Source organism: Coregonus lavaretus, assembly GCF_964263955.1.
Source record: "Coregonus lavaretus genome assembly, chromosome: 7".
Lineage (NCBI taxonomy): Eukaryota > Metazoa > Chordata > Actinopteri > Salmoniformes > Salmonidae > Coregonus > Coregonus lavaretus.
The window spans coordinates 27,181,809-27,208,831 of record NC_139994.1 but is presented as its reverse complement, the minus strand read 5'-3'; the positions used below and the strand labels follow the sequence as shown (position 1 = coordinate 27,208,831).

At 40.8% G+C, this 27,023-nt stretch overlaps 2 protein-coding genes across 4 annotated transcripts; one reads left to right on the top strand and one right to left on the bottom strand.

Annotated features, from left to right (window-relative positions):
• Nucleotides 1-1,920: 1,920 nt before the first annotated feature.
• Nucleotides 1,921-12,979, bottom strand: LOC311131663 (uncharacterized protein). Its single transcript, XM_084164777.1, has 9 exons — nt 12,892-12,979; nt 8,142-8,390; nt 3,319-3,600; nt 3,137-3,178; nt 2,978-3,019; nt 2,525-2,635; nt 2,343-2,393; nt 2,183-2,214; nt 1,921-2,100 (listed from the first exon to the last, which is right to left on the bottom strand). The coding sequence occupies exons 1-9, from the start codon at nt 12,959-12,961 to the stop codon at nt 1,939-1,941; spliced, it is 1,041 nt and encodes a 346-aa protein (XP_084020903.1). The 5' UTR covers nt 12,962-12,979; the 3' UTR covers nt 1,921-1,938.
• Nucleotides 12,980-14,443: 1,464 nt separating this feature from the next.
• LOC311132910 (cyclic AMP-dependent transcription factor ATF-6 beta-like) lies at nt 14,444-25,599 on the top strand. Of its 3 annotated transcripts, none has more exons than XM_084166288.1 (18): nt 14,444-14,492; nt 14,590-14,698; nt 16,199-16,278; nt 17,047-17,128; nt 17,519-17,578; nt 17,686-17,768; nt 17,980-18,166; nt 18,389-18,553; nt 19,322-19,479; nt 19,660-19,839; nt 21,474-21,556; nt 21,697-21,891; nt 22,539-22,646; nt 22,882-22,981; nt 23,165-23,232; nt 23,441-23,543; nt 23,672-23,756; nt 24,207-25,599. In XM_084166288.1, the coding sequence occupies exons 1-18, from the start codon at nt 14,484-14,486 to the stop codon at nt 24,479-24,481; spliced, it is 2,130 nt and encodes a 709-aa protein (XP_084022414.1). In that variant the 5' UTR covers nt 14,444-14,483; the 3' UTR covers nt 24,482-25,599. The 3 variants fall into 3 exon arrangements, with proteins under 3 accessions (XP_084022414.1, XP_084022413.1, XP_084022415.1); XM_084166287.1 differs by having other exon boundaries at nt 19,322-19,512; XM_084166289.1 differs by lacking the exon at nt 14,444-14,492 and having other exon boundaries at nt 14,525-14,698; nt 19,322-19,512.
• The last annotated feature ends 1,424 nt before the right edge of the window (nt 25,600-27,023 follow it).

Sequence of the window (27,023 nt, the reverse complement as noted above, 5' to 3'; positions counted from 1 at the left end):
ACGGCAGACAGAGCCTCCAAGATGAGATTTACGTTTGGCATGGTGAGAGTTAGAAAACTCGAAAACAATTACGGAAAGAAGACTTCACAGAGAGCAGAAAAATCATTCCTCTTTGTGATTAGACACGAAGGCGTCTGCTCTTGTACTTTCACCTATGCATAGACTGTGCTGTGGAATGTCATCTTTACTTTCACTTTCTCTTTCAGTGACTGGAAAAACAAGTTAGTGTATGGTAAACGTACACTGACTGTACAAAACATTAGGAACACCTTCCTAATATTGACTTGCACCTCCTTTTGCCCTCAGAACAGCCTCAATTCGTCGGGACATGGAATCTACGAGGTGTCGGTAGCATTCCACGGGGATGCTGGCCCATGTTGACTCCAATGCTTCCCACTGTTGTGTCAAGTTGGCTGGATGTCCTTTGGGTGGTGGACCATTCTTGATACACACGGGAAACTGTTGAGTGTGAAAAACCCAGCAGAGTAGCAGTTCTTGACACAAACCAGTGCGCCTGGCACGTACTACCATAACCCGTTCAAAGGCAGTTAAATATTTTATTTTGCCCATTCACCCTCTGAATGGCACACATACACAATCCATGTCTCAAGTCTTAGAAATCCTTCTTTAACCTGTCTCTTCCCTTTCATATACACTGATTGAAGTGGATTTAACAGGTGACCGCAATAAGGGAGCATAGCTTTCACCTGGATTCACCAGGTCAGTCTATGGCATGGAAAGAGCAGGTGTTCCTAATGTTTTGTGCACTCAGTGTAGAATGATAGTGTACAAATCTTGATCATCCCCTTTCTTGTTATGGTTGAATGGTAGCAGCAAAGACAGAAGGGAATGCAAACGCTTAAATAGTTAAGACTTTGAATATATCTCAAGTTTGACAAGTTTACTTAAAGTGACATTACAAAATAAAAGTTTGTATTTTTTCAATCTGCAGTTGTTACATTTTTTTTCACTTTAAGTAATTATATATACCCATTGATTCTTGAACAATATAACTTATAAATACTGAATGAGCTTAGTTGAACCGTCTTACCCGATCAAAACCCCAATTATAACCCCAATCATAAGCTTGATTCTATATTCTCAAAACATGATTAAAACTATCATTTTGATTTTATGGATGGTCAGTCCTCGCATCCATAGCGCTGTCTATGAATTTGAGAGTGGTTATATTTCTTCAGCCCCATTGGTCAGCTATTTACCAAAACAATGGCAGGTTAACCCATTTGTTATTGTTTGAACTGCAGATTGCCTCTGTGAATTGTTGCCTTTCAGGTAAAACAACATTTGTGCAGCACCTGTGTGAACAGGAATTGAAGTCTCAAGGTAAAAGTACTTCTGTAAATGATTGAAGTCACAATGGTTAGGACTAAACCTTATCTAACTGTAAATCTATGCCTGAGAGGTTTGGATGGCATGAAGTCAATATTTAATCTCTAACCCTGATATTTTTTCATAGGAAGTGAGTCAGCGCTATGCCAGTCTGAAGCACACTGGTAAGGCCCGCCCCCATTGCTCAGGGAGTGCCAGGATTGGCCCAGGGAGATGTTACATATGCAACAGTGGCCCAATGTGTTCATCCAGGCGCATGATGCATCACATGCACTGCTGACATTGTTCTTTGAATATCCGTTCTTGATGGAAATATGATTGTATTTTGATTTGTGCATATATGAGTGTTTCTGTAAATGTTGAAAAGGTAATGTAATAATTATTGTTGGTTTTCTCCAAAGAATCTCAATATAATTGTTTTAAGCCAACAGGATATAGAATTAGTTGGCTAAAATAATAGTATCTTACGTATCTTGAAAGATGAAAATACATTTATTATAGGATTAAAGAGCAACCTGTGTAAAATGTACTCATACTGTAATACAAAGAGGTAAAATACGAACTGTCTGGTAAAGGTCATCAGTCAAATCAATGTTTTATTCTCTCCAAACCCTGGGATGCTGGTCGAGCAGTGACCACAGCGGAATAGATGACGTGATGCTGGTCTCCCAGTACCCTCGATCTTTCCCTCCAGTTCTGCCGACCCAGAGATGCATACTGAACCTCAGTGTCTTCCACATGAGAAGGGCTCTGAGACACACACGGAAACATACAAATATTTACATTTAAATTTTAGCAATGTTTTCAATGAGTGATATTCATTTGTACTCACTTCTTCCCCATCACTATGTGTGATCTCAGACTCTATAAGACAAAATATGAAAAAATACATTGTTTTCAATGAGAGCAATACTTGGGAGAATGCACACATTTTACACAAACCCTACTATAAAGACTTTCCTGTCAGCAAACAATTGGACAGTGTTCTTTACCTAGATTTGACAAGCACCTAGTCTGGAGTTCAGTTCCTTCCTGCTTGTGTTCTGTCAGTATAGGGAATAGAGTAATTTTGTCACGTTTGTAAAAAAAGGTTGTTGCATGGCTGTATAGGCCAATTTCATTTATTACAAACAAGATCAGAGGCATATAATATAATTGTTTAGATTTTTTTTACCTGTACTGCATTTCTTTCTTCTTTTGCTCAGTCTTCCTATCAGCAAAAAGCCCAGCAGACCAGCCAGAAGCACCACGATGCATAGTCCAATGACAGCTATCATCATCACAACTAATAGACAAAAGCATGAAGCACAATTTGATATGTGAAAATGTCACCTGATAACAGGACGAAAGCCCAGTTCATGCTCTCTGAAGCGAGCACACAGCATGGAGGGTCGCTAACAGTAAACACAATGTTGGGTGGATGGCACATACAACACATAGTAATATAATAGGATCTCTATGGGGTGGCACGTATGTTCTTTATTTTGCATCGCGACTTTAGTCCATCTTCTTTAAATTTCAAGACCCTCGATATTGAACAACACACACTGCCATTTCAATTTCACCACAAAGAGCAAAAACAAGGTTTTTACCCCAATTTGTGTCTGAACTTTCGTGGACAACCTACCATTTGTAGGGCGTGTCTCTCTGTTCTCTCTCCAAACAACATCTGAAAATTATATAGTATATTGGTCATATAATATACTTTTACAGCTCACAGTTAAAACCCTGGATTTTGGTGTAATATTTATACTTTTAAGAACTGCAAGGTGTTGCTTTGTGTTACCTGTTTGCATAACAGCAGTGGTACTCTGGATGTTGAGGTGATCTGGGTTTGCAAAAAAAGGTTATGCATAAGCATGACATTTTAAGTATGATACTGTGAAATGAAAATACACAGACAATTAAATAGATACAGTGTAGATATAAGGGAAAAACAGGAGTAAAATGCAATTTGGAAAGCTCTACCTGTTAACACCATTACTTTGGCTGCCGTTTCCCCATTACACAGGTACTCTCCAGAGTCCCCTGGCTGCAGATTGAGGATCTGCAGGGCACTATCTTCATCATAGGAAAACCTTTTGTGGGTGTCCTTTCTCTCCATTTTTACGGTCCCATTTCTGAACAGAGTCGAGATGGGTTCTCGTTTCGCATGACTATCTTTCCTGAAGAACCACCTCTGCTTGGCTTTGCTAGATACTGTACAGGGCAGCAATAGGGCTCGGCCAGCAGAAACAGCAAACCTTTGGCCTGTGGGAAGATATATTTATTGTACTAAATATTGGTAACAAGAGTATTTGACACTGATAGTAATATGCTCATTAGATGAACAAAGTAGGCTATGTTTCTGCTCCCACTTAACAAAGCAATGTTCAACCTGGGCATTGACATTTTTCTACAAAGTCACAACTGCAATTACAGCAGATCTCGACAGATGGTTTAATCTAACATTATCAGGTCGAATTTCGATAGTCAAAATGAATGTCTTGCCTAGACTGAATTTATTTGTTAGTACGCTTCCTTTGCCCACGCCATTAGGGTACTGAGATAAGAAAAAAAATGCAGTCTTAAATTTGATATTGAAACAGAAATGTCCCAGAATTAAAATGACTAGCCTCCAGAAACCCAACGTTTTTGGGGATCTAGGTTTACCAAACTTCAAGTTATATGCTTTGTCTCTAGTGCTCTGCCCACTTAAGAAATTGTTTGATCAAGATAAATGTCTTCCTTGGTTGGAAATAGGGGAAAATATAGTGTCAACATTTACATTGAAATATGTACTATTCTCTGCCTTTGCTCCTAAATTTTGACATACTCAGTTTGGACCAATCATCGCCTGCTCAAAACAGACCTGGCAACAAATCGAAAAAAATGGGTAATTGGGAAGTGCAATGGCATACCCAAACACCAATACTTAGAAATAATGCACTACCTTTGGTATTTTTCTTTGTATTTTATTAGGATCCCCATTAGCTGTTGTAAAAGCAGCAGCTACTCTTCCTGGGGTCCACACAACACATGAAACATGACATAATACAGAACATTAATAGACAAGGACAGCTCAAGGACAGAACTACATCAATTAAAATATATATCTATACACTACCAGTCAAAAGTTTGGACACACCTGCTCATTCAAGGGTTTTTCTTTATTTTTTAAAACTATTTTTTAAATTGTAGAATAATAGTGAAGACATCAAAACTATGAAATAACACATATGGAATATTGTAGTAAGCAAAAAAGTGTTAAACAAATCTAAATATATTTTATGTGTGAGATTCTTCAAATAGCCACCCTTTGCCTTGATGACAGCTTTGCACACTCTTGGCATTCTCTCAACCAGCTTCATGAGGTAGTCACCTGGAATGCATTTCAATTAACAGGTGTGCATTCTTAAAAGTTAATTTGTGGAATTTCTTTCCTTCTTAATGCTTTTGAGCCAATCAGTTGTGTTGTGACAAGGTAGGGGGGGGTTTACAGAAGATAGCCCTATTTGGTAAAAGACAGAGTCCATATTATGGCAAGAGCAGCTCAAATAAACAAAGAGAAACGACAGTCCATCATTACTTTAAGACATGAAGGTCAGTCAATACGGAAAATGTCAAGAACTTTGTACGTTTCTTCAAGTGCAGTCGCAAAAACCATCAAGCGCTGTGATAAAACTGGCTCTCATGAGGACCACCACAGTAATGGAAGACCCAGAGTTACCTCTGCTGCAGAGGATACGTTCATTAGAGTTACCAGCTTCAGAAATTGCAGCCCAAATAAATGCTTCACAGAATTCAACTGTTCAGAGGAGACTGTGTGAATCAGGCCTTCATGGTTGAATTGCTGCAAAGAAACCAATCCTAAGGACACCAATAAGAAGAAGAGACTTGCTTGGGCCAAGAAACACGAGCAATGGACATTAGACCGTTGGAAATGTGTCCTTTGGTCTGGAGTCCAAATTTGAGATTTTTGTTTCCAACTGCCGTGTCTTTGTGAGACGTGTTGTGGTTGAACGGATTATCTCTGCATGTGTCTGCAGGACAATGACCCAAAACACCTCCAGGCTGTGTAAGGGCTATTTTACCAAGAAGGAGTGATGGAGTGCTGCATCAGATGACCTGGCCTCCACAATCTCCCGACCAGACAATAATCAAGATAAGACAAAACTAGAGCCTGCAGGACTTGCTTTTTGGAGTGTGAGGATCAAAAAAGCAGAGTGTCTCTTTATTACAGACAGACCTCTCCCCATCTTTACAACCATTGAATCTATATGTTTTGACCATGACAGTTTACAATCTAAGGTAACGCCAAGTAATTTAGTCTCCATAACTTCTCAACAGCCACACCATTCATTACCAGATTCAGCTGAGGTCCAGAATTTAGGGAATGATTTCTACCAAATACAATGCTCTTAGTTTTAGAGATGTTCAGGACCAGTTTATTAATGGCCACCCATTCCAAAACAGACTGCAACTCTTTGTTAAGGGTTTCAGTGACTTCATTAGCTGTGGTTGCTGATGCATATATGATTGAATCGTCAGTATACACACATGCTTTGTTTAATGCCAGTGGCAGGTCATTGGTAAAACTAGAAAATAGTAGATGGCCTTGAGAGCTGCCCTGCGGTACACCACACTTTACATGTTTGACATTAGAGAAGCTTCCATTAAAGAAAACCCTTTGAGTTCTATTAGTAGATTGCTCTGAATCCACGATATGGCAGAGGTTGAAAAGCCATAACACATAACTCCCTTTGAGAGGGAAACGTATTATTTTTAAACAATGGTCTGAACAAGGAATTCATAAACTTTCGGACATAATGAATGATTAAGGTTTATTATCCTTTTATGACCTAAAGAATATGTATAATTTAACTGGTTCGTCATTGTTTTTTTATACATGTTTTTTGCAGTTAAGAACCGCTATGCACACTTATGGAGCCATTCCATCCACTCACTGAGTTTTTATGTAGCCAGTACACAAGTGGAGGTTTTGTATTCAATCTATATAAAAAACTACTAGAAGCCCTCCATAAACCAATGGGAAGAGTTACGGTATGGAATACAGATCTTAAAGACTACAAACAAAATACAGATTGGAAAAGAGTCTAGAATGGGCCTCCCGAGTGGCGCAGTGCCACTAGAGATCCTGGTTCGAGTCCAGGCTCTGTCGCAGCCGGCCGCGACCGGGAGACCCATGGGGCGGCGCACAATTGGCCCAGCGCCGTCCAGGGTAGGGGAGGGTTTGGCCGGCAGGGATGTTCTTGTTCCATTGTGCACTAGCGACTCCTGTGGCGGGCCGGGCGCAGTGCACGCTGACTTGGTCGCCAGGTGTACGGTGTTTCCTCCGGCACGTTGGTGCGGCTGGCTTCCGGGTTAAGCGGGCACGGTGTCAAGAAGCAGTGCTGCTCGGTTGGTTTGTGTTTCGGAGGACACACGACTCTCGACCTTCGCCTCTCCCGTGTCCGTACGGGAGTTGCAGCGATGGGAGAAGACTGTAACTACCAATTGGATACCACGAAAAAGGGGGGTAAAATCCCCCCCCCCCCCCATAAAAAAATTGTTATTTAAAAAAAAAATATATATATATATATATATATAAAAAACGATTTTAAAAAAGAGAGTAGAACAATATCCCAATGACCTCCCGAAATTTGAATCATCAACTGATACACTACAAAAATTCCTTCCATTTTATTTGACTCCGCAGAAACGCTGCCAATTTAAACTGGCTCCTATTACAACTTGTCTGTTGTGTTCTCAAATAAATATTGGAACCTACATGCACATGATGTGGGACTACCCCAGTGTGAAGACGTTTTGGTCACAGGTTGCCAGGTGTGTGTCGAGCATAGTTGGTGCTGCCATTCCCTATCTCCCAAAAATATTATTGTTGAAGGATGACTCTTCACTGACTCGAGTCACAGTACTCCAGAAACGAGTATGTTTGTCTGAACTGACTGCGGCAAAAATAATGTTAGTGACCAGATGGAAGCCTCCACATAAGCTCAGCATAACTCAATGACTACAAAACTTCCTTGACTTTATTTCACTAGAGCGCTCCATATCTCGTATGAACAGCGCCAAGGAAACAACATTTGATACCGTACATTCAATAGAGCAGTTGATAAGTTCAAAAGCTTATTATGAGTTAATGTAATGCAATCATGTTTGAATTTATCAACTGTATTTGGAATATCTGTGTAGAATATCGATGTATGCAGGCTGATTCTATTCATGTGTGTCTTGGTCCCACAAACAGTTTTACAAACATAAGATAAGTTACCCATTATGTTTTGTTTTGTGGATAGAAACAGAATGTCCACAACATGAGCCCGTGGGGGGAGGGAGGGGGAATAGGAATGGGTCGCACCTACTAAGACGCGGGGAGGGAGAGTGGAGATGGGACCGACAGGACAAATAATGCTTATTTTATTTATGTTTTCTACTGCTTTTAATTTCTTTATACATGTACTTTTTGAATATGAATGCCTGTCTGTGATCTGAACACCTCGCAAAAATAAATAACAATAATGAAAAGTTTGTCACAACAATAATAATAAGTATGTTTCAGCTAATTTTCTTTAAAATAGTTTACTATCACTCCAATGACAGAGCAATTTCACTGATGGTTGTCCACTTTTCCTGCTTGAAATTGATAATTGGTTCAACCATTATTTATCGCCAGTCAGCGGTCCATTTTCAGCTCTCATCATCAAGGACAGCAACCAATATATTTTATAAAAATTCTAGAGTGGTGGTCAGACATGCGCTACATTTCACATTGTAAGCTGTCCTCATACCTTTCAGTACCTCCACGTCTGCTACTAGCTGGTCGTTGCAATAGTAGTCCCCTGAGTCAGATGGCTCCAGCTCTTCTATAACCAGAGATCCATCAGGCTGGAGGTGATATTTCTGGTGGTTCCGGTAAGCAACCGACTGGCCTTGTTTAGTGACTATGATCCCGTTGACGTGGTGTCGCCACTGTAAGTCAACAGTGCCACTGCAGGCCAGGTACAGACGATGATCCTCAGGCACTGAGACTCTTCTCACTGAGGGCAGACATAACAAGCGTGAAGTGAGTTTAGTCTAATTAGAATAAACTGGACTAACTGATATGTTGGGAAATATAGAAATCATTTTGGCAAGTTTGGCAACACCTCTGAGCATGTCTGCTTTGTGTCACAGCTAATTTCATCTAAGACTAAATGTGGGGTAGTGTGTTGGATCAGGGGTGTTTTCTGAGAGCCTGACTTGTCCCAAGCCTCTGCAATCATCTGAGTGCAGTCTACTTCCACAGTGGCTGTATGTAGAAGAATATAACTTTTTGTCTATCACTGCATGCAAGGCTGTGTGTCACTCATATCTTCCTGAGTCCATTTTGGTCCTGCTTCCTGTGCGATCCACTATTCCTCTTTATCTAATGGGAACATGTCATATCTTTAGAGTGGGAATAAAATTAGCCCACTTTAAGGAAGCTAACATGTGTGTGGGGGTTTTCGAGACAAAACCATTAAAACAAATACAGGTATTAATGGTGGTATTGTTTGGAAAATGTTACTGTCACAATGAAGATATAGTTATTTTGGCCTCTGTTATTTTGGCAACTATGATTGTTCACATATTGTAATATAAAGTGCCTTCAGAAAGTTTTCACACCTTTTGACTTTTTCCAAATTTTGTTGTGTTACAGCCTGAATTTAAAATGGTTTAAACTGAGATTGCTGTCCCTGGCCTACACACAATACCCCATAATGTCAAATTGGAGTTATGTTTTTTGAAAATGTTACAAACAAATTAAAAATTAAAAGCTGAAAAATCTTGAGTCAATAAGTATTCAACCCCTTTGTTATGGCAAGCCTAAATAAGTTCAGGAGTAAACATTTGCTTAACAAGTCCCATAATAAGTTGCATGGACTCACTCTGTGTGCAATAATAGTATTTAACTTCTACGGGATCGGTGTCCCGTATACGGGACGGTTGAGCTAACGTGCGCCAATGGATTAGCATTACTGTTGTAAGCAACAGCAAACTTTCCAGGACATAGACATGTCTTATATGGGCAGAAAGCTTAAATTCTTGTTAATCTAACTGCACTGTCCAATTTACAGTAGCTATTACAGTAAAAAAAAATACCATGCTATTGTTTGAGGAGAGTGCACAACAACAAAAAACTTATCACGGCAACTGGTTTGATACATTCACCTCTGAAGGTAAATAATGTACTTACATTCAGTAATCTTGCTCTGATTTGTCATCCTAAGGGTCCCAGAGATAAAATGTAGCATAGTTTTGTTTGATAGAATCCATTTTTATATTCAAATGTAGGAACTGGATTCTACAGTTTGAACCCTTGCTGTCTCTGGCTCCAAACCCACCCCGCCCGGCCATCTAGATGTGTGAGAGTTAGTGTATAAGCTAATGATCCATAATGTATGACATTCCTGGGAGTGTGTAAACTTACATTTTGTATTACCATATCATTTTTGTATGTTCTCTATAGTTATGTACTTGAAAATGTATCAATTGACCAATTCGGCACATTTGGGCAGACTTGATACAAAACAGTCCAGTATTGAAATGCTTCACTGGATCAATCTGAAACTTTGCACACACAAATTTAAATTGCGCCTAAAACTGCAATATTCTATTGTGGGCTTTCTCTTGCATTTCAAAGATGATGGAACCAAAAATAATAATAGAAAACATATGTTTTTTTGTTTGTATTATCTTTTACCAGATCTAATATGTTATATTCTCCTACATTAATTTCACATTTCCACAAACTTCAAAGTGTTTCCTTTCAAATGGCATCAAGAATATGCATATCATAGCTTCAGGTCCTGAGCTACAGGCAGTTAGATTTTAGGTGAAAATTCAATTTTATTTCTTTCATCAAATTCCCAGTGGGTCATACGTTTACATACACTCAATTAGTATTTGGTAGCATTGCCTTTAAATTGTTTAACTTGGTTCAAACGTGTCGGGTAGCCTTCCACAAGCTTCCCACAATAAGTTGGGTGAATTTTGGCCCATTCCTCCTGACAGAGCTGGCATAACTGAGTCAGGTTTGTAGGCCTCCTTGCTCGCACACGGTTTTTCAGTCCTGCCCACAAAATGTCTATAGGATTGAGGTCAGGGCTTTGTGATGGCCACTCCAATACCTTGACTTTGTTGTCCTTAAGCCATTTTGCCACAACTTTGGAAGTATGCTTGGGGTCATTGTCCCATTTGCGACCAAGCTTTAACTTCCTGACTGATGTTGCTTCAATATATCCACATCATTTTCCTTCCTCATGATGCCATCTATTTTGTGAAGTGCACCAGTCCCTCCTGCAGCAAAGCACCCCCACAGCATGATGCTGCTACCCCCGTGCTTCACGGTTGGGATGGTGTTCTTCGGCTTGCAAGCGTCCCCCTTTTTCCTCCAAACATAACGATGGTCATTATGGCCAAACAGTTCTATTTTTGTTTCATCAGACCAGCGGAAATTTCTCCAAAAAGTACAATCGTTGTCCCCATGTGCAGTTGCAAACCGTAGTCTGGCTTTTTTATGGCGGTTTTGGAGCAGTGGCTTCTTCCTTGCTGAGCGGCCTTTCAGGTTATGTCGATATAGGACTCGTTTTATGTGGATATTGATACTTTTGTACCTGTTTCCTCCAGCATCTTCACAAGGTCCTTTGCTGTTGTTCTGGGATTGATTTGCACTTTTCGCACCAAATTACATTCATCTCTAGGAGACAGAACGCGTCTCCTTCCTGAGCGGTATGACTGCTGCATCGTCCCATGGTGTTTATACTTGTGTACTATTGTTTGTTAACAAGAAATGTGTGTAGTGGTTGAAAAACGAGTTTTAATGACTCCAACCTAAGTGTATGTAAACTTCCGACTTCAACTGTACATGTACAAATTACCTCGACTAACCTGTACCCCCGCACATTGACTCGGTACCGTTACCCCCTGGATATAGCCTCGTTATTGTTATTTTATTGTGTAACTTTTTATAAAAAATTTTACTTTAGTTTATTTAGTAAATATTTTCTTAACTATTTCTTGAACTGCATTGTTGGTTAAGGACTTCAAGGTAAGGTCAACACCTGTTGTATTCGACACATAACATTTGATTTGATTTGACCTATTGGTAGTTAACCTTTTTTTTTAAGCAGACATTGAATATCTCTTTGAGCATAATTAATTACACTTTGGATGGTGTATCAATACACCCAGCCACTACAAAGATACAGGTGCCCTTCCTATCTCAGTTGCCGAAGAGGAAGGAAACCGCTTAGGGATTTCACCATTAGCCAATGGTGACTTTAAAACAGTTACAGAGTTTAATGGCAGTGATAGGAGAAAACTGAGGATGGATTAACAACATTGTAGTTACTCCACAATACTAACCTAATTGACAGAGTGAAAAGAAGGAAGGCTGTACAGAATAAAAATATCCCAAAACATGCATCCTGTTTGGCAACAATGCACTAAAGTAATACTGCAAAAAATGAATAGAAAGTGTTATGTTTGGGGCAAATCCAATCACAATTAAGGTGGCACCTTAATTGGGAAGGACGGGCTTGTGGTAATGGCTGGTGCGGAATCAGTGGAATGATATCAAATACATCTAACGCATGGTTTCAATGTGTTTGATGCCATTCCATTTGCTCCATTCTATACATTATTATGAGCCGTCCTCCCCTCAGCAGCATCCACTGAATCCAATACAACACATTACTGAGTGGTGGCTACATCATGTTATGGGTATGCTTGTAATCGTTAAGGACTGGGGAGTTTTTCAGGATAAAAAAGAAATGGAATGGAGATAAGCACAGGCAAAATCCTACAGGAAAACCTGGTTCAGTCTGCTTTCCACCAGACACTGGGAGATTAATTCACCTTTCAGCAGGACAATAACCTAAAACACAAAGCTAAATCGACACTGGAGTTGCTTACAAAAAAGACAGTAAAGTGGCCGAATTGGGACTTAAATCTACTTGAATAGGTATGGCAAGACCTGAAAATGGTTGACTTGTAATGATCAACAACCAATTTGACAGAGCTTGAAGAATTTTTTAAATAATAATGGTCAAATGTTGCACAATCCAGGTGTGGAAAGTTCTTAGACACTTACCCAGAAAGACTATCAGCTGTGATCGCTGCCAAAGTATTGACTCAGGGGTGTCAATATTTATACATTGCAACAAAAAAAAATATGTTTTCACTTTGTCATTATGGGGTATTGTGTGTAGATGGGTGAGAGAGAAAAAACAATTTAATCAATTTTTTATTCAGGCTGTAGCACAGCAAAATGTGGAATAAGTCAAGGGGTATGAATACTTTCTGAAGACACTGTACATCTTCATGAAGTAGCATCTCAAATCAATTTAGGAAATAAAGTTAAATAGAAATTGCTCATAATTCTTCTAATACACTATGGTTTTCCCAGTGTATACTCCCTCTTTTTATGTTTTGTTCATTTTGTCTTGAATAGAAAGAAAGTATGGGTGGTGTGCGTGTAGTACTCAATCAATGCAAAGAACAAAATGTTCACTGTACCTGTAGCTGTTGCACTGGAGGTGAGGGGAATCATCAGAAAACACAACAAAGGCTTGAAATAGCTCCACATCTTTCACCAAAACTCTTGACACTGCAGAGTTCATCGGTATATGTGATAGTAACCCCTCCTTCACTCTTCCTCTGTTCCCTGTTTAAACCAGACCAAGACCATGTGTGTCTGTGTGGTCATGACTGAGACAGTGACATAATGGTGACTGATGGGCAGCATTATACTCCTTTAATAGCATTATACCATTGACTCAACATGAGGATAACATTTGATAGTGGAAATCCCAAATGTTTCATTATGGTTCAATGAGAGGACATTGACACGTCTTATCACATATACCTGTTATACTGTGTGTCATATTGCATGTACAATACATATTTATTTCATACTAATTTAAAAATGCCTTATTTTTTGGATTGATTGGTGAATAAGAGTCCATTCACACATATCTGGAAGTTGAGACAGTGTTTAATTACATCCTCGTGAGTACAGATTTGAACCAGGTGGGACCCCGGCAGAGTGACTTTCCAAACAATGCTATTAGAATGATGACAGTAGTAGCGAAATAAATGCTTTGTACTAGTTTTGTGCATTTGACATGCTCTCGAGTCTCGAGACATACCAGACGGTTCAGAGATGTTGGACATACAGGAACCTACTTAGCCTACTTAATACAGTGGAGGGCGCCAAAGAACAACAACCCCCCCGGGTGCACGTTTTGGTTTTTGTCCTAGCACTACACAGCTGATTGAAATAACCAACTCATCGTCAAGATTTGATTATTTGAATCAGCTATCTGAATTGACCCTTTATGTACAACCTTTTTAAAATCATCACATACGTTGCTGCAAGTGTCACTTTATTCATAGTTCTACATTCATTGTCGACATTTACATATCTAGCTCAATTACTTCGTACCCTTGCACATCGACTTGGTACTGGTACCCCTGTATATAGCCAAGTCATCATTACTTATTGTGTATCTATTATTACGTATTATTATTTTTCTATTTTCTCAAGCTCTGCATTGTTGGGATGGGCCCGTAAGTAAGCATTTCACTGTTAGTCTACACCTAGCATGTGACGAATACAATTAGATTTTGATTTGATGCTTAAAGTGATTAAGCAATTCAATGTATTTCAAAGAGGCTATCGTTTTTCTCATGTTGTATCTATATTTTCATTCCTTTCCATACATCATTTGAGCAAAGAAAATATTCCTTATTGTTGGACAGTTGATTGGTTTTCATAACCTGTCCTTTGACAGGAATGTCTAATTACATGTCTAGTATTGGATATTTTTAACGTCTCTCAAAATTCTGATGCGCGAGTGGGCCGAATCACCTTTAAAACGTCTGCTTTCTGACCACCCACAACGGTTTACGCAGTGTAAATAGTAAAACTATTATTGGACAGGTCGATTGAAAAATCAATCTAACAAATCGTTGCTTTGATTGGATCCTGCATTGAAAATGGGGCGGGCTTTTGCCGGAAATGTCGTTTCCTTGTCTGGATGTCATCATATGCGAGATGGTGCTGTGGACCGAATGCATATTATGAAACAAAATAAATACAAAATCTAATGTTTCGCGTAAGAAATTATCGTTTTCTTTTGTACATTGATGGACCCAATCACAAATTGAGCATAATTAGCTGTAAAGTCGTTTTTGTTTGATATAATTTATCAGGTGATTACACCCCCTCTAACAAACGCTTTTGTGGCTATGACTACGGATTTACTATCTGATTTGGATAGTCGTTTCTTCGCTGATAACCTTCTGACAAGCGAAGATTGGGGTAAGTGAGAGAGAGAACTACATAAATGCTACTGTAATGTATGTTTACCACCTGGGCAGCATGGATGCGTTAGCTAGCTACGTAGCTAACTAGTTAAAATGATCCGCTACTGTAGCTAACTAACGCGACTTTTAGCTGATCACGAACCCGTGAAATTGACTATGCCTATTCCCTTTCCTAAACCCAGGCAAAAAAATCCAAATGTGAAAGTTAGTTGTAGAATGATACGCAGTTTGGGGTGGTTTGGTTTCTTTCGTGGGTGTGTGTCAATGACTAGCTATATATGTACACTGGGCAACAAACCGGATATGTTAGCTAGTTATCAAAAATATTTGGTATTGATGTGAGAAAAGCTTGTGCTGTGCAAGCTTTCGTTTTCCATAACATAAAGGCTAGCTGGAAATACCTTCGGTCCCAAATACCTGAATTACAAACGTATGCAATATATGAAACAACCATAGGCCTTAGCCTACCTAAAGACTGAAAACATAGTTAGCTATGGGACATCTGGTGGTCTGGAATATCTGGGCATCTGTCCCTTTCTTAAATCAATAGAATTTGCATCTTTCTTGCTTTCATTGTAGGGCACTGTATTTGAGATAACTTCCCCTTTTACTGACTCCCTGAATATTGCTTTTGTATGCTCAAGTTTGCAGACTTAAGTCTTTGGTTATCTCATGCAATCTGTAAACTGTGAGGGCTTTAATTTCCTGTGATCACTGAACCTGATTAACTCTAACATTTACTCTTTATGATAGACATAATTTAAACAGGCCTGTAGTATGAATCAAACCAACTGTGGAAAAGGTTTTATAGTTGTAAAGGATAGCCTACTCAGTATTCTTTCAGCGTTCTTTCAAGAAAAAAACACCCCACGATAATGTAGGCTAGAACTATATTTTTCATTTCAGCCCATAAGTTGGGCCTCTAGTTAACGGGGTCTGCTATTATCAGGAGTAGCTACGACTTTTGCTATCCCTTGGCTAATTGAAATTCAACAGTAATGGGGAACAATTCTCAGCACAGAGAAGGTTGTTATCGGATCCCTCTGCTATTGAAGCTGGGTCACCTCAGGGCTGAAAACCTCCATCTCATTTATTTTAAGCCAGCTTCCCCTCAACTGCTTAGATTTCCCTCTCTTTGCAACGCCAGAAAACCCAAACTGGACTCCTGTGAATTAAACCCGTTTTTAATGTTAAATGGGTGTAGAAAAGCATCAAACCTTGAGCTTATTTTGGGTATTGTGTTTATGATCACCATCATCATTTACAAGTAGATCCCTCTTCTTGTTTTAGCTCAAAGGTCAGAGTCATGCATTTCAACTCTTGTCAAACCAAATAAGGCACGGGGAACCATGGCGGACAAGAGGTCGCAGTGGGACATTGATAAGGCTTTACAAACGCCATAGCAACTGACACTCAAGCAAATAGACTTGAGTCTGTCCATATTAATAATTATGTTCCTACAGTACTAACTAATTGGTCTGTCTGTCTGTCTCAGATGCCTGTCTGTACCAGTGTGAGAGCATGGAGGAGGGAGAGGACGGGGAGTACACGAGAGGACTGAAATATGAAACATCGGTACGGACAAAGAGAGTTTCTGCTCACAGACCCTGACTATTATCTGGCCACTGTACTGCACATGTTTTGATCACCACATTGAAGTTAATCCAAAGCTATGACCAATGCTAATCGCTCTTTCAATGACTTAGACCAAATTCCCTGTCTACTCAACATGAGGCCTATTTCAATCTACATCCCTACAATCAACCATTGGAAATGTCTTGTTTGTTAGTAATATATGAGGTAACCACCACTGTTACTTCCATATCTGCTTTCACAATATGGTCCAAATTTGAGATCCAACAACACAGGTAATTAAAATGTTCAAATCTTCCATTGACTTGATTTGTGCAGAAGTCTCAGTTACGAGTGTATCTCAAATTAAGATTTGGTCCATAAAGACTAGGCCTATCTGATACAAGCATCTCAGTCAATTCAGAGTTGCCAGGCCGTCATTGTAAATAAGAATTTGTTCCTAATTGACCTGCTTGGTAAAATAAAGTTGAAATAAAATACAGTGTGCAATAGTGCAGCAGTCTGCTCATTCTTGCTCTATGAGAGTAGTATCAGAATAAAGCAGGCAGCGTTACACACTAGCTAGCAGTGGTGAGAGTTCAGTGTGTGATGCCAAGATGAAATGAGGTAACTTGAGTGAGCCTGAGACGGGCCGGCCGATAATGGGGCTGATTGCCTGTAGGGGCAACCGATTGCGTGCCCCCTATCGACCTACTGACTAATCCAGACGATGGCCTAATTCTGCGCTCCACTTCCTTGCTCTCTTCGCAGTTTGACAACGATCTCGTGCTGACTCTTGATCCCGACAATCCCACGTCACCATGGAGACACCTGGACGACAACCTTCTCACAGGTGCAGAGATTAATAAAACATGGCAGGAAACATGAGAAGAGGTTTTCCTTTTGAAAGTATTAGTTGTGGTAGTAGACATGTTATTACGACTATAGAAGGCCCATAAGGTAAAATAAGGACATGAATGAAATAGGCCTAATGATTTCTCCGTGTTATTTTAAAGATCAAACATGTACAAGGCTAATGCAGGATTTATGTACAATAAGCTTTCGAGCTGTTTGACCTCAAAGTATAAGTGGAAATGTAATTATGTGAACATCAATACTTCCCTAATGCACTACCACTCCAATTTATCAATAAGGATGTCATTGTAGCTCAGCATCAGTTGTGGTGTACTTGTATAACCTTTCTCCCTCCCTCCTCTCTCTTTGCCTTTCTCTCACTCTTAAGGGGACAGTCCCGTATTGAAAGAAAAAATGACGATAACGCAGCCTTTGCCAGTGGACATGTGTAAGTTCCTCTTTGGCTATTGCTTACGTGTGTGTGTGTGTCTTAGTTTATGCTTGAATGTGAAATATTCACTGTGTCCTTTGTATAATTTGTGTGTGATGTTCCAGTGTTCCGGGTGAAGGCGGAGCCTCCCTCCCCTGCCTCCTCGCTGGCCTCAGACTGCTCCCTGACGTCACTCCAAGACTCACAGGTCAGTCCAGACAGAGATCAGCTTCCACACCACACTACTAAAAGCATCTTATGCAATATTGATGCACCACAGTTTAGAGACTCTGAGATACAATGTTCACAAAGTGCTAATTTTAGAGCCTAGTTAGAGTATGTCAAAACTAACCAATGTGCAACAAAGGTGTGAAGCCTTTTTTTAATGTCTTCCACATCTCTCTCTTTCTACCACTCAGATCACAGTGAAAGGGGAGAACCCGCCCACACCTCCTTATATGTTTGGAGATGTGCTGTCACCACCACTTGGCACATGTGAAGTCACAGTGGCCTCCGCACAACATGCCCAACCACAGTCCCAACTGCCCCCACAGCCACAGCAACACCAAACCGCAGCCAACAATGGCATCGACGCACAGGCCACAGGTGTGTGTTGCTACAGTGATGTCAGCTATACTGGAGGTGTACATGCTGCACAGGAAAGAATTCAGCCACAAGAGAGCAGACTTCATATCATGTACTTTTGATGCAAATGTTCTTGGCAGACATTTATAGTGCATGGGAGTGGTTTTAACTCCCACACTGTCATGCTCTCTGTCACACTATCATGTTCTCTCTATCGCTCACACACTCCCTCCCTCCCTCCAGTCCACCCCACTGCGGCCACGATCAAAGCCAGTACCATCCTGAGCAGTAAGCCTCCCATCCAGCCCAGGCCTGTGTGTGTAGCAGCTCTCCCCGTCCCCCAGGCTCCCAGTCCAGCCAAGGCCCTCATACTGCACAGCCTGCCTAGCATGGACCAGAGCAGGCCTGGTAAGTCCTGGGACCAGACTGACCATTTTTCACACATGACATTCCAGGCTTACCATTTGGTGAATGCACGAGGTTCATTAAAGGGGAGGCTTGAATTACATTTTTTAAATTTCTCTGTGTGTGTGTGCACTTGCTCAAATCGCTACAATACCTATCAATGTATATTCCTGCGACGATTGTTGATTAGAAAGCTATTTATAGGGGCCTCCCGAGTGGCGCAGCGGTCTAAGGCACTGCATCACAGTGCTAGAGGCGTCACTACAGACCTGGGTTCGATCCCGGGCTGTATCACAAATGGCCGTGATCGTGAGTCCCATAGGGCGGCGCACAATTGGCCCAGCGTCGTCCGGGTTAGGGGAGGATTTGGCCGGCGGTGCTTTACTAGGCTCATCGCGCTCTAGCGACTCCTTGTGGCGGGCCGGGCGCCTGCAGGCTGACCTCGGTCGTCAGGTGAACGGTGTTTCCTCCGACACATTGGTGCGGCTGGCTTACGGGTTAAGCGGGCGGGTGTTAAGAAGCGCAATTCGGTGGGTCATGTTTCGGAGGACACATGACTCGACCTTCACCTCCCGAGCCCGTTGGGGAGTTGCAGCGATGAGACAAGATCGAAATTGGGGAGAAAAAGGGGGTAAAGTATAAAAAATTTAATCTCAGAGTATTTTTTTTATTACCCGTATTCTGGATTTTAGTGTGTCTGTCTGGTAAGATAATTTATTATGTAATGGCATGGTTATGTAATAGCTAAGTGATGTTCCTTTCCTCCCATAGTGGTGCTTTCCCAGTCTGTCTGTCTGGGGTCTGCTCCAGCCATCGTCAAAATGGAGCCTGTCTCTCCCACCATGCCTCACGGCCATTGCCCCACGGCCCCATTCCCCAGCAAACCCATAGTCCCAGCGTCCTCTCTGCCAGGGAACAATGGCATCGATGTGAGTGTCTGTCAGTCACATGTCAGTCAGTCAGTGAGTAGGATTTGGTCTCTTTCACTCTCTTCAACTGTTGTATTACCTCAGGCTTCACTGTCAGATCATACACCATGCCATCAGCTGCTGTTGACAAGTTCTGCCATGATTACATTTCATGCATTCTCCACTCCGGCCGTGTCACAGATGAAGGTGATGAAGAGGCAGCAGAGGATGATCAAGAACCGCGAGTCGGCGTGCCAGTCACGCAAGAAGAAGAAGGAGTACCTGCAGAACCTGGAGGGCCAGCTGAGGGAGGCGCAGCAGGAGAACGAGCGCCTCCGCAGGGAGAACCAGGCCCTGAGGGAGAGGCTTGCCGGGAAAGAGGTACAGGAGGGGTGGGGAGAGGGAGGGAGGGTGGAGTGGGAGGGAAGAAAGTACAGTGGAAGGGAGAAAGGAGAGGTATGGGAGGAGAGTAGTGGCGGAGGTACAGGAGGAGAATCAAGGGGAGGGTAGGATAGAAAGAAGGCAGCAGGGGAGCTGGAGAGCCAAGAAACCTCCCTTAAAGGTGCAATATGTAGAAATCGCTCTTCCATTTCCTGGTTGCTAAAATTCAAATAGTTCGCCTAATTTCACTTTGTGACAAAACAAGCAATGTGTACCATCAAATCCGCTGTGAAATACTGTGTATTTTCAATAACCAAAACCGGGCATAAAATTAGGTATTGGCGGGTAAGAATGTCTATTTTACCAGCCACGTTGGCAGGTGGTCAATTTGCAGGGCTCTACAGTGTGAGCATTACATTTACGAATAAAAATATTCAAAAGTCAAGTATGAGCACAGTATGAAAATGTATGCACTCACTAACTGTAAGTCGCTCTGGATAAGAGCGTCTGCTAAATGACTAAAATGTAAATGTAAAATGTGCTAGTTGCGATTAATTGTAGAAAAATGCTGCAGAAGCTGTTTTCAAAGTATTTCTGCTGTTTTGTTTCATAGCTGCTAATCACACAAAGAAATACGAATCCTATATCCCACCTCACGCAACAACACTGCCTGGCAGGAGAGCTGTGCGCTCTGAGTGAAGTGCTGATAGATTCATTTTTGCGCATAGAAGTTGGTCAAATTAACTCTACAGTGAGACTTTGTCCTCGTGTTTGTTGGCTATTTACATTGTTTTATTCACAAGCTAGGTTGTTTTTCAACGTTAGTTTGAGTCTGCTGCTTCAACTGATAGCGAGGAGATGCCCTAGTAAGATCCCAAATATCACAGACACACATGACATGACACAAGTGGCCCTGTTACCACGGTAACCTCCCGCCCTTATAGGCGCAGCTGAAAATGGTCTCTTCTGATATTTTGATTAAAATTAAGGGAAATTGAGCAATATACCACATTACTTTTTACTAACACATTTCTTGTTTTAATCATGGTCATCCGTTCTGTTTTTATTTGTAATTTTTCGCTGTGATAATGGCGAAAAAATATTTTGGCCGGTAAAGAATCTGAGTGGCTGTTAGATTTTAAAAAATCTACCTGCCACAGTGGCTGGTGGACCAAAAAGTTAATTTTAGGCCCTGGACCAAAAATATAGTATTTTCAGCTGTTTGAAGCTAGTGTACAAAACCGAAAGTAAAAAATGAAACTTGAGAGAAGCATAGAAATACTGCACATAGAACAGATCTACCGCTTCTTAGACTTGCTTTTAATATGAATGACAGATCTATGTGAATTTGGTCGGATCGACCAAAAAGTTACATATCGCAGCTTTAAGCAAATGTGTTCGGCGATTACATTACTGAGCCAGAGCTAGATTTCCCTAATGAACTGGATGGACTGCATTGCTTTCAATTAATCTTTCCAAATGAAAGTCTTAAGAATGTGGTTAAGATTTGTCTGTACATGTATTTTAATTTTTTAAAGTATTGACTAGGGATACATTCAAAGAGGGCATTGAGGACACATGTTTGTACTTGCGTGTGTACGCTGTGCTTTAACACTCCTCTCTCGGTGTTCCAGGGCAGTGAGTCTGGGAACAACAAGAGGGCCGTCTGCGTCATGGCAGTGCTACTCTTTATGACCTTCAGTTTCGGCCCTGTCAGGTAAAAGTCACTGTTCATAGTCACTGCCATTCAATGAAGTGTTAACAATCGGCAAATTGGCCAAAACAAATCCTTTGTTTTTAAAGAGTACATTACTCCATGATTTTAATGTTTTGATTTTGACCAAATGTTTCTTCCAGTATCACAGACAGGAAGCTGGAGACGGGGTTACAGGAAGAGGTGGTCCCTCACACAGGAAGACATCTCATGGAGTTTGAGGCGGCTCAGGAACACAGCAGAGTGGAGGAAAGGATGGATCCTGAGGAGGAGGGAGGAGAGGATGGGTGGAAGGGAGGAGAGGAAGAGAGGGAATCCACTGATTCATATCAGTTTAGGTGGGTAATAAAGTCCAATTCATAGTTAATTCTGCATATCCATGATGGTGAGCCTGTTCGTTATGACCTTTTCACAGCCATCTGCGACTGCTGGCCATGTGGGTCGTACATCCAATCATGCATCTACCAAAGGTTCTAATCGATGAGGCTTTGCAAACATGGCTTCAGTCAAGTAGAATGCCCTTAGAGAACATTTTACATTTACAGTTTAGTCATTTAGCAGACGCTCTTATCCAGAGCGACTTACAGGAGCAATTAGGGTTAAGTGCCTTGCTCAAGGGCACGTCGACAGATTTTTCACCTAGTCGGCTCGGGGATTAGAACCAGCGACCTTTCGGTTACTGGCACAACGCTCTTAACCACCAAGCTACCTGCCTCCCCAGAACAAGGCAGTGTTTGAGCTGTGCAGAAGATTTGGATGCAGTCATACTGGTCTGATCTTGGAAGTATGTAACAGGCTGTCATAAAATGAATGATGTCCACATATGACTTGCCTGTTAAGAGTTTACTTTGTGTTTACAGCTTTTTAAGGACTTGTGCCCTTGAAAGCACTAGGTTTCCATAGAATATTAGTGATATACTGGTTAGGCTTTCAGAAGGATGTTGAATCTGTTCAAAGTTGCGGTTTCATGTTTGGCTGTTTTCAGGAACCTGAGTGACGTGTTCAGCGACGTGAAGGACTTGGTCCTGCAGGACATCGGCCGCTATTTCACCTCCAATGACTGCAGGCAGTTCAACCGTTCCGAGTCCCTCAGGTCAGCAGCGTTGCTATGGTCGCAACTCAGGAGTCGCTCTCTGTCATCCCATCTCTCACCAAATGATGCAGATATGATATTGTTACTCCCATCTTCAGTGCACCTGTGCTCTCATATATCTGTGTTCAAAGGAGGCGGTGTATATCATATCCTCATAGATCCCACTGTATGTGTTTATTAGTAGTTTCTGTGTACTCATCTTGAGTAGAGCTGACTGTTTCACTTCCTCCTTCAGGCTGGCGGATGAGCTGAGAGGATGGGTTCACAGGCACCAGATCGAAAGGAAGATGTCTGGAGGGAAGCCAAAGATAGTGAAAAAAGCTAGAATAGCGCAGGTGCGTTTTCATCTACTTTTTTAGTATTTCTGTATCAGATCATATTTTCGTAGTATTTCAAGTTCACATGTGCACGTGAGTAGGCATGATACCCTCTGGTGTGTTGAACGACCTCGTTGGTGTTCATGTGTATTGTTTGGTTACACACATGCATCATAGTTGTTTCCCTTCCCTTTTCTACAGAAGGCACAGCTAAGGAAGACAAACTTCTCAAGATATCTTCCCATACAGACCCATCGTTCCATTGAAAGGTAACCGTTGTAGACTACTTTTCCCAGTAGTCAACAGTGGGTGTATATTCTTCCATTTCTAAGTGATTCCTTGGCTTTTGCTTGTTCACTTGTACCATACTAAACCAAATATGGTATTTGCATCAACTGAGGAAAAAAGCTGCTGGAATGAGTCCGACCATTTTTATTGGTATTTGTCTTAGCCCAACTTCCCTTCTGTCTCTCACAGTCAGATACAAGTGTTCCCTGCTGGTCCAGAGATCAGCTACAGTGACTTCATGGACGCTATTGACCGGCGTGAGGACACCTTCTACGTGGTCTCCTTCAGACGGGTAAGACAGAACAGCAACGCCAAACCTCTACGGAAATGAAACAGTGTGAACAAAACGGACAGTTGGTGTCATTCACATAATGTAAAACAAATATGTCCGACATTTATGAACATACTTTCTCTTTGTAGGATCACCTGCTGTTGCCAGCCATCAGCCACAATAAGACCACACGGCCCAAAATGTCTCTGGTGATGCCAGCTATGTCCGTCAATGGTGAGTTTTTTTTATTTTTATATCTAGATAGAACTATCAGCAGTTTAGAATTATGCCAAATTATAGCCTCATTGCACTGCTGTACACTTCTAAAGATATTGTCAGATATCACTTTTTTGAGATGCCCTCGTAATCTTTGAACAATGGAGAACTTTGAATTATGAATTTCGTTTACGTACAATTTACGTATTATGTAAAATTGTCAACACTTATGTGTTATGTGCCCTTGAGCAAGGCAGTAATCCCTCATTTGCTCCAGGGGCACCATACTACAATGGTTGACCCTGTAAAACAACGCATTTCACTGCACCTATCCGGGGTATGTGACAATAAAATCTTTTTTTTGTTTGTTTAGTTAGCCTCTGTATCTGTCTATCTATTGTACACTCTCCTCTCCCCATCAGTATCTGTCTCTTTTTTCACATTACACTCTCTCTCTCCCTCCCACAGAGAGTTTATATAACAAATCCCAGGGATATGAGATGATGATGCAGGTTGATTGTGAGGTCATGGACACACGGATAATCCCAATCAAAGCCTCCGCTGTTCCCCCGTCCCTCCGCGACCCCCCTCCTGCTCCCCCCGCCCACCATCACCATAGCAACCACACCTCTCTCCGAGGCCGCCACCATCCCCACACCGGCGGAGCGGCATCCCCACGGCAACCCTTACCTGTCAGAAGACGGGAGGCAGAGTATTACATCAGCCAGGGGGGCGGGGTTTGAGGTTAGTGAAGGTAAACAAATGAGAGGGGGATTAGAGGAGAAAGAAGAGGTAGTGGAAAACGGGATGGAGAGGGTAATGGGAGATTGAATAGGTGACGTGAGATGGGGAGGAGGACTTAATAAGGGAGAGTGGAAGGGTTGTAGGAGGCAAATCTGTTAGGGAATTACGGAGGCCATCTGTACTAATTGAAACAAATGTTTAACAATTGCGTTACGGTGCCACGATGTTGAAACGTTGTCTCAGCAACTCAAAGCAAATGTGTTTATTCTACTGAAGACTCAATATCTGAATCAATATACTAATAGACCAATGGGTAATACCCAATTCGCAAACCTACTCTGTTTTATATTGAAAAAGTCACAAAAAAACAGAAAAAAAGAGGAAGCAAACCTAAAAGGTGATGCCATCATCCACACTATATAACCTCATGTCACTTGACACCCTCTTTTTTAACATTCTAGGATTAAAAGTTTACTAAATAATTTCTTAATATATACTTTTTAAAAACCTGCCCAAACATTGACCTAGCAGTTCACTGCACTTAGACGGCGCAGAATTAATCACTGAAATATATGCAGCTTTTTTTTTTTTGGAGAGGTTACGTCTGTATATTTGTGTTTATCGCTCTCCATTGAAATTCCATTCAGAGGGCTCCTGCAGAAAATGCAGGTCGGAGGCTAGTCGGAGGCTTAGATTTGGGTTTTGTTTATTTTTATGTGAAATGGGTTTGGATTTGTATGATGATTATTTAACTTGGGCTTCTTGGTTGTAAATATAAATGGTAGCTGTTGAGATATTATTTTTTAATTCATACATATATTTCACTCTGTCCTCTAAACCTCTTCATCTTATGGGCACAAACCTGCTGTTCCTATGCTCCAGAAGTGAGCACAGTAATAAATAAGTACATGGATGGACTAAATATATTTGCATTGAACGCAGACGACCACCTTGATCATACAGTGTGTTTGTATATACTGGTAATTTTCTGTCACTTGCGCAAATCTTGCAGCTGATCCACTGTATCTCTATGTAATTATGAAGAACAGCAACAGATGTGGTAGCAGAGAAAAAAACCTAGGATGTATTAACATCTGAATAAATTCTCAATGTCATCAGCAATATAGCAATGTTAAATTACTGACACCTTATCCAGAATCATCCAGGGACTCTGAAATTATAAAATTGATTGTGTTTCTTATACACAGTATATGTGAAGTAATTCCAGTGAACTGTAAGCGTCGTTTTCAGTTTTTTTTGTTTGTTTGTTTTTTACCCCCCAAATGCAGTCAGCCTGAGTCTTCTGACCAAAAGTGGTTTCTGAGTCTACAATGAGATGTGAAGTCATTTTCTTTAGTTGCAAACTCTCTGAACTCTCTGTATGTTTTGTCTGTCTTTCTCTGCCTGAAGCACTGCATACACTTCTTCGGCAAGTGTATATGTTTGAGATAATAATGCCGTTCTCATGGGAATACCACCCATGTTTTTTTTCATTTTTATATAAAAGTATTATTATCCAAATAAATTAATAAAAAAAGTTTTGTTAGGGGTGTTGAGAGGTCTCTATTTGTAGTCTTATTTCTATTTCAGACCCTACTTTTGCCAATGGAAATACAGGAGCACAATGCTACTAGTAATATATGGTGAGATGTCGGACCCAAGACATTCCCTTTTGCATTTACATGTCAATTGACTCTCACACAAACACACTCCCCACACACACGCACATTATATGTACACACACAGACACACACACAAACGTTATGCATGAAAATCTATGGTTATAATGGTAGCAATGTTACAGAAGAGTATTAGGGCCAAGTGAAGAGGAAAAAATATATAAACAGCAACAGGTGGTGGTACTTGGATTAGAATTTTTTGCATGATAGTACTTCTCTACCTATGTATGTAACCACGGTTCCTCCTTCTGAAAATAATTGTATTTTATTTATTAAAATTGTTATTATTTATTTGTATTTTTTATTTTATTTTAATTATATATATATATATATTTTTTAGTCATTTAGCAGACGCTCTTATCCAGAGTGATTTTCTGTAATCTGTGGCACAACCTTTACAAGGTCCTACTACTTATAATAATATGGTTGTTATGTGCTAAAAGAGAGGATTTCCTTCTTACTAAAGCCAATTCTAACGTATAGTTTCACCAGGTCTAACTGCAGGCATTTCATTGGTGGCGCCCAGCAACAGGGAGCCAGGGAGACATGCCGTTAACCAAAACCCCTACTTTAATCTTGAAATGTAACTGACTTTATTCTCAACATTTTGACTTTATTCTCAATTTAATTTTGTGTTTATTCTCGAAATATTGCCACTTTATTCTCTAAATATTGCCGCTTTATTGACAAAATTTAATTTAGACTTTATTCTTTACTATCGTGCCAAAAAATTATAATCCAAGTACCACCACCCGTCGCCATTATTATTATTTCACTTGGCCCTAATACTCTTCCGTACAATGTACATACAGTGGGGAAAAAAAGTATTTAGTCAGCCACCAATTGTGCAAGTTCTCCCACT